The sequence below is a fragment of the Suncus etruscus genome, chromosome 8, assembly GCF_024139225.1.
Source record: "Suncus etruscus isolate mSunEtr1 chromosome 8, mSunEtr1.pri.cur, whole genome shotgun sequence".
Taxonomy (NCBI): Eukaryota; Metazoa; Chordata; class Mammalia; order Eulipotyphla; family Soricidae; genus Suncus; species Suncus etruscus.
Genome location: NC_064855.1, coordinates 110,781,577 through 110,795,549, shown reverse-complemented (window position 1 = coordinate 110,795,549; position 13,973 = coordinate 110,781,577). Strand labels below are relative to the sequence as shown.

Here is a 13,973-nt window from a genome sequence, read left to right as displayed (position 1 = left end):
GATGAGGCAAAGTGTGCTATAAATGAGAGTAGAATGCTTGTCTCAAATACAGGCAAAGGGTGGAGAAGGAGGGAACTGAGGGGGCATTGGTGGTGGGAAAGTTGTACTGGTGAAAAGGGTGTTCTTTTTTTTAATAGCTAAAACCCAACTACAAACATGTTTGTAATCATGGTGTTTAAATAAAGAAATTAAGAAAAAAAAAAGAAACATTCCATATGCATGGATTGGAAGATTACTATAATTAAAATGTCCATCATACCAAAAGTAATATAAAGATTTAATGCAGTCTTAATAAAAAATTAACTCCACCCCAAAAAAAGAGCCACAAAAAACCTGAAAGTAACCCAAGTGTCAGACTCAAGTACTCCACTCATGAGCATTTAGCAGCGAGTTTGATGCTAGTGGATGAAGAGTTGGCATTAAAGCACGGTGAGCTCCGAGACCAGCACTGCGAAACAAAGGTCTTTCTCGGATTGTGCAGTCCCTGAGAGTGTTGTTCCCGAAGTCTACCTCACCTCCTGCCCCTCCCCCGGGATCAATTAATGCACCCTAATTCATCGCCGAAGCACCCTGAACTTGGGTGGATAATGAGATCCGCGACTAATGACGCTTCCTTATGCAACCCCCTCGCGGGGATGGTTCTCTAGACCAGTCTCTTGCGCAGAGAAATATTTTTACTGACTCCAAGTGTATTTTTACTCATCGAAGCACTGTAGTTCTATTTTTAGAATTCTAAAGTCTGGGGCTGTTTGGGGAAGATTGGGGGTTTCTTGCTTTCACACCAGTTGGGCTCTTTATCATTAGTGGCACTTCCCTTTTCTTTCTGGGTGAAGTAGTGTTGGGAGGCCAAGGAAGGAAACCCCAGTCCCTTGTGATGTCTCCTGGACTCTTACTTCCCCACACCTTCTAACTCTTACCAACTGTCTTTTCTTCAGACTGGAGAGATAGTTATTTTGGGTTTTATTTCTTTGTTTTGGGGTTACACAAGGTGATACTCAGGGCTTACTCCTGGCTCTGTACTCAGAAATCACTCCTGGCAGGCGCGGGGGACCATATCGGATGCTGGGGATTGAGCCCGAGTCAGCCATATACAAAGTGAATGCACTACCCGATGTACTATTGCTCCAGCCTCTGCCTTGATGCAATTGATCTGGTTTGAGCCTCGACAACCCATATGGTTCCTTGTATCCCACCAGGATTGATCTCTAAATTCAGAGTCAGGAGTAAGACCTGAGCACCATTGGGTGTGACCTCTAAAACAGCAGCTCTCCCCAAACCCAGCTTACTTTCTTCCTCACCCTGTTATATATATTTTTAATTATTTCTTTAATTGGGGGTGAGATGAGGTGTTGGGATGAACCCGGAAGTTATCAGGAACTACTCCTGCCTCTGTGCTCAGGACTGACTCTTGGCGTACTTAGGGCACCATATGTGATACGTGGGGGGATTTTTAGGATTGAACAGGCAAGTTGAACATTATCCTTGCACTCTTTCTTTGGCCCCTGTTTCTTCTCCCAGTCAGTTCTGTATCTTGTGGGTAGGACACAAGGACCTTAGCCCAGACTTGGAGAAGAAATTAGAAGCAAGAATGCTTTCCAGAGAGAAAGAGTTTGAATGTCCTGACTCTTTTGGGGGCTGCTTCTCTCTCTCTCTCTTTCTCTCTTTCTCTCTCTCTCTCTCCTCTCTCTCTCTCTCTCTCTCTCTCTCTCTCTCTCTCTCTCTCTCTCTCTTCCCCTCCTCTCTTTCTCTCAACAGTTTCAGATGGTTTCATCTACTATCTTGGCCTTTGCTCTATGCTTTGTGATGGTCTTTGTGCTATCAACTTGGGTTGACCTTTCTCTTTTATTCTAAAACTATTTTCTCACTTCCTGGCTAAATCATGTCAAGACATCTCTAGAGACCCAGAAGGAGAAGTCAACCTAGGAGGAGCAGTCTCTGACCACACCGTCATTCACTTTCTAAAGTCTTTCATGATTGAGTCAGTCATGTAGTGTTGTAACGTACATCCTTTCCCCAGTGTGCATTTTCTGTCTCCAGTATCCCCAGTTTCCCTCCTGTCCTTCACCCCACCCCACTCCGCCTCTATAGTGAAATTTTTTCTCTTTTTTTTCCTCTCCATTTTATCCTTGTAGGTACTGTGGTTTGTAATACTGTTATTGAAAGGGTATCATGCCAATCACTCTATCTTCTTGCAAAACCCAGTTCTTGTCCAGAGTGACCATTTCTAACCACGATTGTCATAGTAGTCCCCTCTCTGCTCTGACTGCACCCCTCCACTCTTTATGGCAATCTTCTTACTGTGGATCAGTCCTCCTGGCCCTCATTTTTATTGTCCTTGGGGATTATTACCCGACTGTCTTTTTATTTTAACATCCCACAAATGAACAAAATTATCCTGTATCTGTCCCTCTCCCTCTTGCTCATTTCATTCAGCATAATACTCCCTATATCTATCTATGTTGAAGCAAATTTCATGACTTCACTTGTCCTAGCAGCTCCATCATATTTTATTGAGTTGATGTCCCAGCTGGTGGATGTGTCAACTGGTCCAGCTTTTCTGGAAAGCATTATGGACATTTCTCAAAAAACTAGGAATTGAGCTTTTATTGAACCATTCATTCACTTTTAGACTCATTCCCATTTTGCAGCTCCGTTGCTTGGAGACCTGTTGGGATAGCTGGTTTGTTTCATTTTGAACAGAAAGGGTGAGGGACCAATCCAAAAAGATGCTTTGACCCAGAGATCCTGCAATGCAATGAGTGATAAACACCACCAAAGAAGATTTATCCCTTATAGAATGAAGACCGCTTATTCCAACAGAGACTTCTCTTGACAGCCAATAGGCAATACCTGTGACTTATTGTCACAGTGTAATAATTGTCCTGTTTCAGTGGGTGCAGGTGCACTGATCAGTAAAACTGTAGGCAGGTATAGATGTTAACAACATCAGCAAAGATGGGAGCAGTAGGACAGCGGGTAGGGTGCTTACTTTGCATGTGGTTGACCCAACTTCCATACTTGGCTTCTCATATAGTCCCCTGAACATGGCGGGGATCAATTTCTGAGTAAGCCAAAGCACAGTTGAGAATGGTCCCAAACAAACAAAACACCAGCAATCTCAGGTCCCTCAAAAAGAAAAAAATAAAACCAAAATATTTAGAGCAAAATGAGAACTGGGTGTATATGTGTATTGGTGGTATGGAACATAATTAACAGGGGTGAAACACTTGTTTCAATGCTCAGCAGAACCCTCCACCTGAATTTATAATAGCATGCGGGCTTTTTTCATTTGTTTGTTCTGTTTTGGAGCTATATCAGCCATGCTCAGTGCTTATTCCTGGCTCTGCACTCAGGGATCACTCTTAGCAGCTTGGTGGGGGAATCAGACCAGATGCTGGCGATCAAAACTGGGTTGGTCACATGCAAAGCTAGCATACTGCACTGCCTGCTGTCTTATTGCTTAAACCCAAATGTATAGATGTTTTTGTTTGTTTGTTTGTTTTGGTTTTGGGGTCACACCTGGAAGCGCTCAGGAGTTACTCCTGGCTTTGCTCTCAGAAGTTGTTCCTGGCAGGCTCGGGGGACCATATGGGATGCTGGGATTCAAACTGAGGTCCATTCTGTGTTGGCCGTGTTCAAGGCAAACAAACGCCTTACTGCTGTGGTATTGCTCTGGCCCCTGCAGATGTTTTAATGCCTTATTATATTTGTAAAATGGAGAGGAACAGAATGGGAGTCAACTTGGGGGATTGAAGGTAGGAACATGGGGAGAAACTAAGTTCTGGTGGGGAACACACAAAGCCAGTCGGTTTGTTCTGAAACTCGGGCAGTGTTTCCAGGCATTGCTGCTCTAAACTGTTCTAAACATCTAACAATATGGCATTTGTTAGATGACACCCAGCTATTAACCCAATGAAGGTGGTCTCCCATCTTCTTTTTTCTCTTAGGCTTCTTCCTTTGATATGTAAAAGCCCACCTGGATCTTACTCCACCCTGTCCACCTGCTTGAATTTTGTACTAGGTTAATAAAGAACAGTTCTGGCTTTTGGCTCAGGCAGTGATACCATGAGGTGAAACGCAGACTGACTTCATGATTCTTTCCTGACTGGCTTGGCTTATTAATCCTCTGCTTATTAATCCTGCTGCTTCAGACCCATCTGCATGAGGTTCAGAAATAAGGTGCCTGGGGTGATAACACAATGTGGGGCTTTATTTTTATAGGCAGGCCTCATTTTGGGGGAGTCTCTTCTACTCTCACAATCCAAGCAATCCTTCCATGGTGGAGGCTTTTTCTTAAAAAGAAAAGAAAACATCACATTTGTTATTTTTCTTTCTGATGCTCTTCTCAGGAGTAGCAGGTGGGATTTGGAGAATTACACAGTGTTTGCTACTGGAGTCTGGCCTGTTTCTCTGAATAGTCTTAAAAAATAGGCTGCTTGGGGGTCGGAGCAAAAGCATAGTGGTAGGGCATTTACCTTTTGCACATGGCCAACCCTGGATGGACTCTGGTTTTATTCCTGGCATCCCATATGCTTCTGCAAGTCTGCCAGGAGCGATTTCTGAATGCAGATCCAGGAGTAACCCCTGAGCACCACTGGGTATGATCCAACCCCCTCCCCCCAAAGAATAAGCTGCTTGGCCTAGTGGGGGTGACCCTCTCACTCAGTTCAGCTTCATGAATGTGCACACCAGTGCTGAACTGGAGGGGCCTCTTTCAGGCTGGGGTGCAAGAAAAGGGAATTGCAGGGAGGAGTCCAAGCCCTCTCTCCTGTTTCTGTTATGATCTTCTGACCACCTCCCTTCTTTTCCCCCGGGGGTCCCATTATCAGATCAACTCATTTTCTTTCTGCCCTCTGCATGGTAACTGCTGCTTATAACAAGGAGCAGGTACCCCTGTTTTTTTTTTGTTTTTGTTTTTGGTTTTTGGGCCACACCCGGCGTTGCTCAGGGGTTACTCCTGGCTGTCTGCTCAGAAATAGCTCCTGGCAGGCACGGGGGACCATATGGGACACCGGGATTCGAACCAACCACCTTTGGTCCTGGATCGGCTACTTGCAAGGCAAACACCGCTGTGCTATCTCTCCGGGCCCTTTAATTAATATTTTTAACTTGATTTTGGGTCACATCCAGTGATGCTCAGTGTTTATTCCTGGCTCTGCACTCAGGAATCACTCCTGGTTGTGCTTGATGGACCCTGTGGGATTCTCGGGGATCAAACCTGGGTAGGCTGCATCCAAGACAAGCACCCTCCCTGCGGTGCTGTCACTCTAGTCCAGGTGCCCGACTTTATACTTTTTGGGGGATGTGTTTGGTCTTTTGATCCCAGTCCACTGATTTGATACTCTTTTTCCATTTGTTTGTTTATTTACTTATGTATTCATTCATTCATTCTTGAGTAATCCCTGGCAGTACTTAGGGGTTACTCCTAATTCTGCACTTAGGAATCACTCCTGGCAAGACCATATGGGATGCCAGGGATTGAACTCAGATCTGCCGCTTGCAAGGCAAACAACCAACACGCCATGTTATCACTCCAGTCCCTCTTTTACCTTTTTAATGGAAAACACAAAACCAGAAGTTCCCTCTGGGTCTCATATCTATCATTTCTGGGTTTCCTTCTTTGCCACTTGGTTATATCAAGAAAGTCGTACTAGTTTACTATTTATTTGTTTGTTTGTTTATTTATTTATTAAGAGAGGTAGGTTTGTTTTTCAATCAATGCTCAGGGTACCCAAACCACTTCTGGAGATTTTGTCCCACTGGCCAAAGGGAGCAGATCTTGGACCTGATTATTTTTGGACCTGTTGTTCTGCTTAGGCCTGGCAAGGCTGTAGCCCCAGGGCCACCATGGCAGGATTGAGGCACCCAGGAGGAGGGGTGCATTCTGGGGATTAATTAAACTCGGTTCCCCATGTATCCTGTTCCCTGGCTCTTGGTGACCACTCTGGGCCGTACTCAGGGCTCACTCCTGACTCTGTGCCCAGGGATTACTTTTGGGATTATTTCTGTATTCAGAAGAATATATGGATGCTGAAAAGTCCAACCAGGCTTGTTGCATGCCAGGCAAGCATTTCACCCATTGCCCTCTCTATGGGGACTTTTTAGTTTCCTGTAATCAGTGAAAATTATATGTAGCTTTTGAAAAATAACAGGTTTCATGTATTCTATTTTGTTCTTTTTGGGGCCAAATCCAGCATTACTCAAGGGCTCCTGGTTGTGGGGTGGGAGGTTTGATTCCCCAAGCAGTGCTGCTGTGAGAAACCACATAGTATGGTTTTCAGCTATGGAACCCAGGTCTCCTGCATGCAAGACATGCGCTGAGCCATTTTCTGGCACTTTGAAAGCATTTTCATTTTTTTTAAAAAGCCATTTATATTGAGATTTGTTTCTGGTCCATTTGTATACTTCCGACGTGAGCTCTGAAATCGTTGTCTGCACTGAGCCTGGTGTTTCTCTCCCTCAAGCTCTATTTTGGTCTTACATGGTCCCTGCAAGGGGAGTCAACCTCTTGGTCATGGGGAAATGCCCCATCTTAGCCCTTGGCTCAAAGTCTACTGGGGTGAGATGAGCCGCACCTACCCACTGTTTACATGGTGCAGTGTTTCCCACTCTTTCAAGGGGGGCAGGTCCTATGTATGTTCATGGAATCTATTTTGGTATACACAGAACACTCCCCAGTTTTATTTTTTAAGTTAAGACCTATAGCTTAATCTAGTTTGTGCCCTCCCCATGTCTTATTAATTGTGTGTGTGTGTGTGTGTGTGTGTGTGTGTGTGTGTGTGTGTGTGTAACTCAGATAACACTCCCCAGTTTTATTTTTGTTAAGAGTATAGCTTAATCTGAATTTTGGTGGAAGAGTCCCTCAGTTTAATGCTTATGATTGAACCATGTCATGGGGATTGTTGGACTTGTTCTTATGGCCCCCATATGCACCGATAACGCCACATGGCATTGTTCCTTGTTTGCATAGGCACATTAAAATGGGAAAATACTATACATACAAATAAGTTCTTATCTAATAGAGATTGGAACACACAAATCTTGTAGTGCAATGGGACCTTACACCCTGAACATTGATATAATGGCCTGGCACAGGCCTCAGAAGAATGGACATCCTCCATTCACCCCTGAACCAGGGAAGCTATCTATGAAACATCCAAGGTTTTTTTTTTTTTTTGTTTTTTTTTTGTTTTTTTTTTGTTTTTTTGTTTTTGTTTTTGGGCCACACCCGGCAGTGCTCAGGGGTTACTCCTGGCTGTCTGCTCAGAAATAGCTCCTGGCAGGCTCAGGGGACCATATGGTACACTGGGATTCGAACCAACCACCTTTGGTCCTGGATCCGCTGCTTGCAAGGCAAACACCGCTGTGCTATCTCTCTGGACCCACATCCAAGGTTTTTTATAACAACACCTGGAAGCAATCCTCTACCAGTGAAGACCCTACCATGGCTCTGACATTGACCTGCTCAAAAGAGATTTCCCTTAATACTAAGAAGACTTGACAACAACAATGACCTGCTTACAGGACAGGGTTCTCTACATTGTCCTTTAATTGTGAGGTGAAATGAGAGGACGCTCTGCACCATCCTGATTGCAATGTAGGATATGCAGATTCCAGGATCTTTAATACAGAAACATGATACCAACAACAGAGACTGTGTGAAAAATAAAAGTGTATTGGCACTACAGTCAATGACCTGGATTGGACAAACTAGTTTGCCTGGGGCCTAGAGTTGGTCTTATGCCAGGAAACTTCAGGGGTAGGGTCTCCTTGTATTTAGGCCAAGGCTTTTCCTTTCCATGTCCCTCATATTTTGGTGGGCCTATGCAAACAACAATTGCCACTCTAACACCGTTTTTACTGTGCTCCTTTGACTCTAATCCTTAAGAAAAACAACCCATTTAAACTTTTGAGGTTAACTTAAACTAATATGCATGTGCATGGAAATGTAAGAAAGTACTTTGCCTTCAATGTTTAAGGAGTTACATAAGTTTATGTCTTTAGATAGCTTTGTGTGCTGCTAAGAAATATTATGTACTACAATCTAGGGACTTGAGGGACAAAATAATTGTACATGGGTTCTGTTTTCTTTTTCTTTTTTCTTTTTTGTTTTTGGGCCACACCCGGGAGTGCTCAGAGGTTACTCCTGGCTGTCTGCTCAGAAATAGCTCCTGGCAGGCACGGGGGACCATGTGGGACACTGGGATTCGAACCAACCACCTTTGGTCCTGGATTGGCTGCTTGCAAGACAAACGCCACTGTGCTATCTCTCCGGGCCCTGTTTTATTTTTCTTAATGTTTTTTGGCTGAAAGTTCAAAGTTAAGATATCAGTAATGGGACTACTGAGAATTCTGTTTATGGGTGATTGTCCTTCCACTGTAACTTTACCTTGTCCTCTTTCTTTGCATCTTTGTTTTCATAATTAAAAATAAAAAATTAATAAAAAACGAGTATAGCTTAATCTAATTTGTCCCCTCTCCTTGTCTTATTAATGGTGTGTGTGTGTGTGTGTGTGTGTGTGTGTGTGTGTGTGTGTGTGTGTGTGTGTGATATGTCTGAACTACTCCTGGCAGTGCTCAGGATCTATTCCTGACTTCTTGCTCAGGAATGACTCATGTGGTGCTAAAGGGTCCATACAAAATGCCAGGGAGAGGGGCCGGGCGGTGGCGCTAAAGGTAAGGTGTCTGCCTTGCCAGCACTAGCCTAGGACGGACCACGGTTCGATCCCCCGGTGTCCCATATGGTCCCCCAAGCCAGGAGCGACTTCTGAGCGCATAGCCAGGAGTAACCCCTGAGCATCAAACGGGTGTGGCCCAAAAACCAAAAAAAAAAAAAAAAAAAATGCCAGGGAGAAGAACCAGGGCTGGGCCCGATTAAGAAAGCAAGTGCCTTAATTTTTCCATTTCTCTCATTCCAGTATGTACTGTGCTTTTGTTTTGTTTTCACTTGGGGGGGGGGGGAATTCTCAGATGGTGCTGGGAGATCTAGGACCATGTATGGGAAATGGGGTGTTGCTCTGGGCCCTGTGATGGTGGCTGACTGTGTCTCTTTTGTTTCAGGCTCTGCGTCTCAGTAACACGGCCATGGGCAAGACCACCACAGGACAGATTGTCAACCTGCTGTCCAATGATGTGAACAAATTTGATCAGGTACTGCTCACTTCCCACTACCTCCTGTCCCTGGGGATCCTGGCTCATGAACTGTCCTGCTAGGTTTCATTGATTGAGATGGCCGAAGACAGGGTCTGGCCTGGCTGGGTTCTTGGAAGGATGCCAGGGGTCTCAAACTCAAGGCCCGTGGGCCACAAATGGCCCTCCGTACAACATTTTGTGGCCCTGCCCTAGAGGAATCTTTTTTTGTTTTGTTTTGTTTTAGTTGTTTGGGTCACACCCCCAATGTTCAAGGCTTACTACTGACTTTGCACTCAAGGATCACCTCGACTTGCCTCCGCGGCCCCCAGGTAAATTGAGTTTGAAACCCCTGATTGTAGGCCAAGGCGACTCGGTCTCCACCTTGCTTTTTTTTTATTTTTGAAATCTTTTGTTCTTTTTTTAAAATAAATCACTGAGATAAGTTTTGAAAAGTTGTTGAGAACTGAGTTTTGATCATATAAAGCAGGGGTCCTCAAACTTTTTAAACAGGGGGCCAGTTCACTGTCCTTCAGACTGTTGGAAGGCCAGATTATAGTAAAAGCAAAAATTATGAACAAATTTCTATGCACACTGCATATATCTTATTTAGATGTGAAGAAACAAAATGAGAATAAATACAATATGTGGCCCGAGGGCCGTAGTTTGAAGACCCCTGATATAAAGGTTCTAATACTCAACCTGTCACCAGTGCACATTTTCTACCACCAATGTTCCCAATTACAGTCCTGTCACCCCAGCCTCACCCCTAACCTGTCTACCCTTATGTCAGACTCCTCCTCCTCCTCTTCCTTTTCTTCCCCCCCCACCTCCACCTCTCCATCCATCCTCCACCTACCTCACCTTATTCTTCAGCAGCCTCCTCCCTTTTTCCTCCTCATTCTCCTTTTTTCTCCTCCTCCTCCCCCACCCTCTTCTTCCTCCTCCTCCTCCTAGATACTGTTCTTCTTCTTCCTCCTCCTCCTCTTCTTTTTTTGTTTCTGTTTTGTTTTGTTTTTATATCCCACAGATGAGTGTGATCAAGTTTGTCCCTCTCCTTCTGACTCATTTCACTCATCATAATACTCTCCATATCCATCCGTGTTTAAACAAATTTCAGGACCTCATTTTTTTCTAACAGCTGTATAGCATAACATTGTATAGCTGTGCCACAGTTTCTCCATCCATTCATCTGTTCTTGGGCTCTTGGGTTGTTTCCAGATTCTGACTATTGTAACTAGTGCTGCAGTGTACAGGAATGCAGAGGGCTTTTCTTAATTGTGTTGGTTCATTCTGCATTGGGTCCCTGTGGTCTATTTCTAGGCAAGTTCACCTTTCACTTTTGCTGAATCTAACTCAGGTGTCACATTCTTAGCTACCCCGTGTCTCAATTTTCTTTGATGTGACTTGCATCATCGGTTCTCAGAGAATCTGTCTTGGAGCCTGTGCACTGGTGTTAAATGGAGCAGAGGACACCAGAGAGATAGTCCGGTGGGGAGCGCATTTACCATGCACACTGTTGACCTGTCTTCGATTCCCAGCATCCCATATGGTCCTCCAAGCATGATTTCCTGATTACAGAGTCAGGAGTAATCTCCAAGCACTGCCACACATGGGCCCTAAACTAACAAAAGAAATAAAAGGTGCAGGGGATTGGGTGAACAGGTCTGATTCAGGGATGCCATGAGAATTAATAAAAGACAAAAATAGAAGAAAAATTCGTGGTCAGAGGGCTCATATCTTTGTAAACTAAAAGCCTCTACTGTTCTTCATGGACAATATTTATTGCTTAGAACCAAAGATTATCAGGAGGGGAAGAACATTCTTTGGTCTGATGCTTAATTATCTTCATGTCTCAGGGCCAGAGTTTTACAGGTCTAGGATTTAGGATATCAGGACAAGTATCTTTGCAATGGATTTCCTCAAGGGAGATTCTATTCAAAGGGAGCCTAGATAGAGATATTTAGATAAAGTTGAGATAGAGCAGTTAAAAGAGACTCCAGGTGCCAGCACTGAGGGCTGAAGGGGCCCATTCACAGCCCATCCTATCTTCTTTCGCTCTTTTAACTCTAGTCCCCAGCAAAAATGGTTGAATCCAACTGGTCCACCACAGTGAGCCAGTTGCCTGCCCTCTTATGGGTGTACAAACTAATGGCAGTTGAAGATGTAGAGGCTAAAAATCAGACTTAGAACAAGATGGAGGAGCCAGTGGCAGAGAGGGGAAGGTCAAGCTATCCAGGTGGGCTTTGCATATCAAAGGACTAAGTTTAAAGGAAAGAGGAAGATGGGGAACACCTTTGTTTTGGGTTAATAGCTGGGTATCATCTTACACCGCTGTGGTCTTTGTGTGGTTGGCCCCTCTTAGCGTCTGGAGTTGGTCTGGTCTGGATCCCTCTCACTCCTCCTTCACAGGAAGGACCTCCAGGGGCCTGGGCTAGTCCTTTGTCCTCTCCCCTGCCATCCAGGGGGTCCAGTTCTGTCAACTCCACTTAGATCTGCAAAGCATGGAATCAGGATGCGTCCTGATCTTTATAGAGATGCCAGAGTGGGTCTGGGAGAACCATCATCATCATGGGGCTGGGAAGTACATACGAATATAGGGCCCAGCCTTTGTGAGGGCATTGGTGGGAGAAACCAGAGCTTCAGTCCAACCTTGCTGTCTGCGTTCTCCCTTGAAGTCCCTGCAGCGCGCCCTCTAGTGGCTGGCGAATGTTAGCATTTGAAGGCTTTGCAAGCAGGATGCCTGGTTCTATTCCTAACGCCCTGAGATCCCCAGCACCATAGGGAGTGTGGGGCTTTGAGCACCTCCAGTTCTGCTCCATGTGGCCCAAACACAAACCAAAAAATTAAAAAACCAAACAAACCCCATCCCCCAAAACACACACATACACACACACACTCCAAAAACAAGCAAAAAAAAAAAAATAGATAAAAGACAGACAGACTTTGTCCTGCATGCTTCCCACGGATGTTGGTATAGCCCTAAGCAGGTCTGTCCTTCTCTTTTAAGGTGACGATATTCTTGCACTTTCTGTGGGCAGGGCCGCTGCAGGCCATCGCGGTGACCGCCCTGCTCTGGATGGAAATAGGCATCTCCTGTGTGGCGGGCATGGCTGTGCTCCTGATCCTGCTGCCTCTGCAAAGCTGCATCGGGAAGCTCTTCTCCTCCCTCCGGTAAGAGGAACCCGGTGGGCCCCAGTGGGGTGTGGGTGTGGGTGGTGCGAAGGCCCGGAGTACCAGCATTGCAGGCTGGAGGCCCCAGGTTTGGTCCCCAACACTCCTATGGCTGCCTGAGCTGAGTTGCATTTACCTCACAGCCTGCTTTAGAAAATGAACATTGTGGATGCTTCACTGCAGCTACCTTCTGCCTGGGCTTCTGTCTGAGGACCAAACAAGCCTGCAGCAAGTTCTTGGCTAGTGTAGATACACTTGGGGCAAAGGCCACAGATTCCAACTGAGGGGACATCCTGAAGCGGTTGGGGGTGGCTCTCCTTACCCAGTCAGGCTGGGAGGCATTAAGTGTCACAAGGGGGTTGGGGGTGCGAGGGAAAGGCAGGGGAGGGGAGGGAAATAAGAGAAGAAGGGAGAGGGGAAAAGGAAGAGAGGAGAGAGGGATGGGACAGGGAGGTAAGGAAGAAGTGAGGAAGAGTCAAAGAGCAGAGGAATAGATGCTGACTTGTAGTTTTGAGCCTAAGAGATGAAAGGTCCATCTGGATCCTGCATTTCAGAGGGTTTTTATTTGTTTTGTTTTGGGACCACACCAATGGTATTTAGGGGTTACTCTTAGAGTTCTGTGCTCAGAAGTTGCTCCTAGCAGGCTTAGGGGACCATATGGAATGCCCATGAATATGGGATAAATGAACTCTGTTTGGCTGTGTGCAAGGCAATCACCCTCCCCGCTGTGATATCGCTTGTCCCTTACTGTGTGTCCGTGGCAGTTCCAGTGGCAATGGTAGGGTAGGACATGAGGGAGACGTGGACTTGTTGGAGTGGTGGGACCGGAGCCAGGGGTTCTGGTTGAGGGGCCCACAGATGTCCTCAGCATCCTCAGTTTCTACCCGGGTGCAAGCTTCTGGTCCTGGCCCTACCCCGTTCTCTCTTGACATTTCTCTGCTTCTTCTTCTCTTCAGATGAGCCATCCTTGTTTTTCCAGTCTGCTGTGCTCCTGTGTGTGTGCTCTCGCCATCACTGGCATCACATGCTGTGACCTGGCACACAGTTCAGTGTTCTGGCCTGGTGGTGCTTGTGGGGGGCCAGGTAGTGCTGGGGATTGAACCTGGGCTCTAGCAACTGGAAGACATTTCTTTTTTAGCCTATTGACTCTTTTGTGTGTGTGTGTGTGGGGGGGGGGGGGTTGGGTCTCACCCGGCAGTGCTCAGGAGTTACTCCTGGCTCCATGCTCAGAAATTGCTCCTGGCAGGCACGGGGGACCATATGGGATGCTGGGATTCAAACCGATGACCTTCTCCATGAAAGGCAAATGCCTTACCTCCATGCTATCTCTCCGGCCCCAGCCTATTGACTCTTTTGTCTCCTTTTGAACCCTCATTTTGGTGGTTCAGCACTGGTGAGCTTTTGTATATGGGAACCCACCAGGAACAGGTTGTAAAGCACAGATACTCAGCCAGTTCTCTCAAAAATGTATTAAAAATCAATTAAAAAAAACAAAACCCTAATTGTTAGGGTCACACCCTGACTTTACCCAAAACAAAGACAGTTCCCCAACTTCCTCTTTCTTTTTACCAAACCCTTTGACTTGTAAAAATCTACCTGGATAGGTACTTTTGTCTGTCACTGGATCCTTCCCCTCTTGGTGAATTTGCACTGGTTTAAAAAGAGAGGTT

General features: G+C 45.7%; 1 protein-coding gene across 1 annotated transcript in view; it reads left to right on the top strand.

Moving 5' to 3' along the window:
* The window catches only part of ABCC4 (ATP binding cassette subfamily C member 4), a 216,663-nt gene that overhangs the window by 54,753 nt on the left and 147,937 nt on the right, over positions 1-13,973 (top strand). The window contains exons 5-6 of the mRNA XM_049778722.1: positions 9,061-9,150; positions 12,140-12,303. Coding sequence (XP_049634679.1) covers positions 9,061-9,150; positions 12,140-12,303 — 254 coding nt within the window. The remainder of the gene's footprint in view (positions 1-9,060; positions 9,151-12,139; positions 12,304-13,973) is intronic.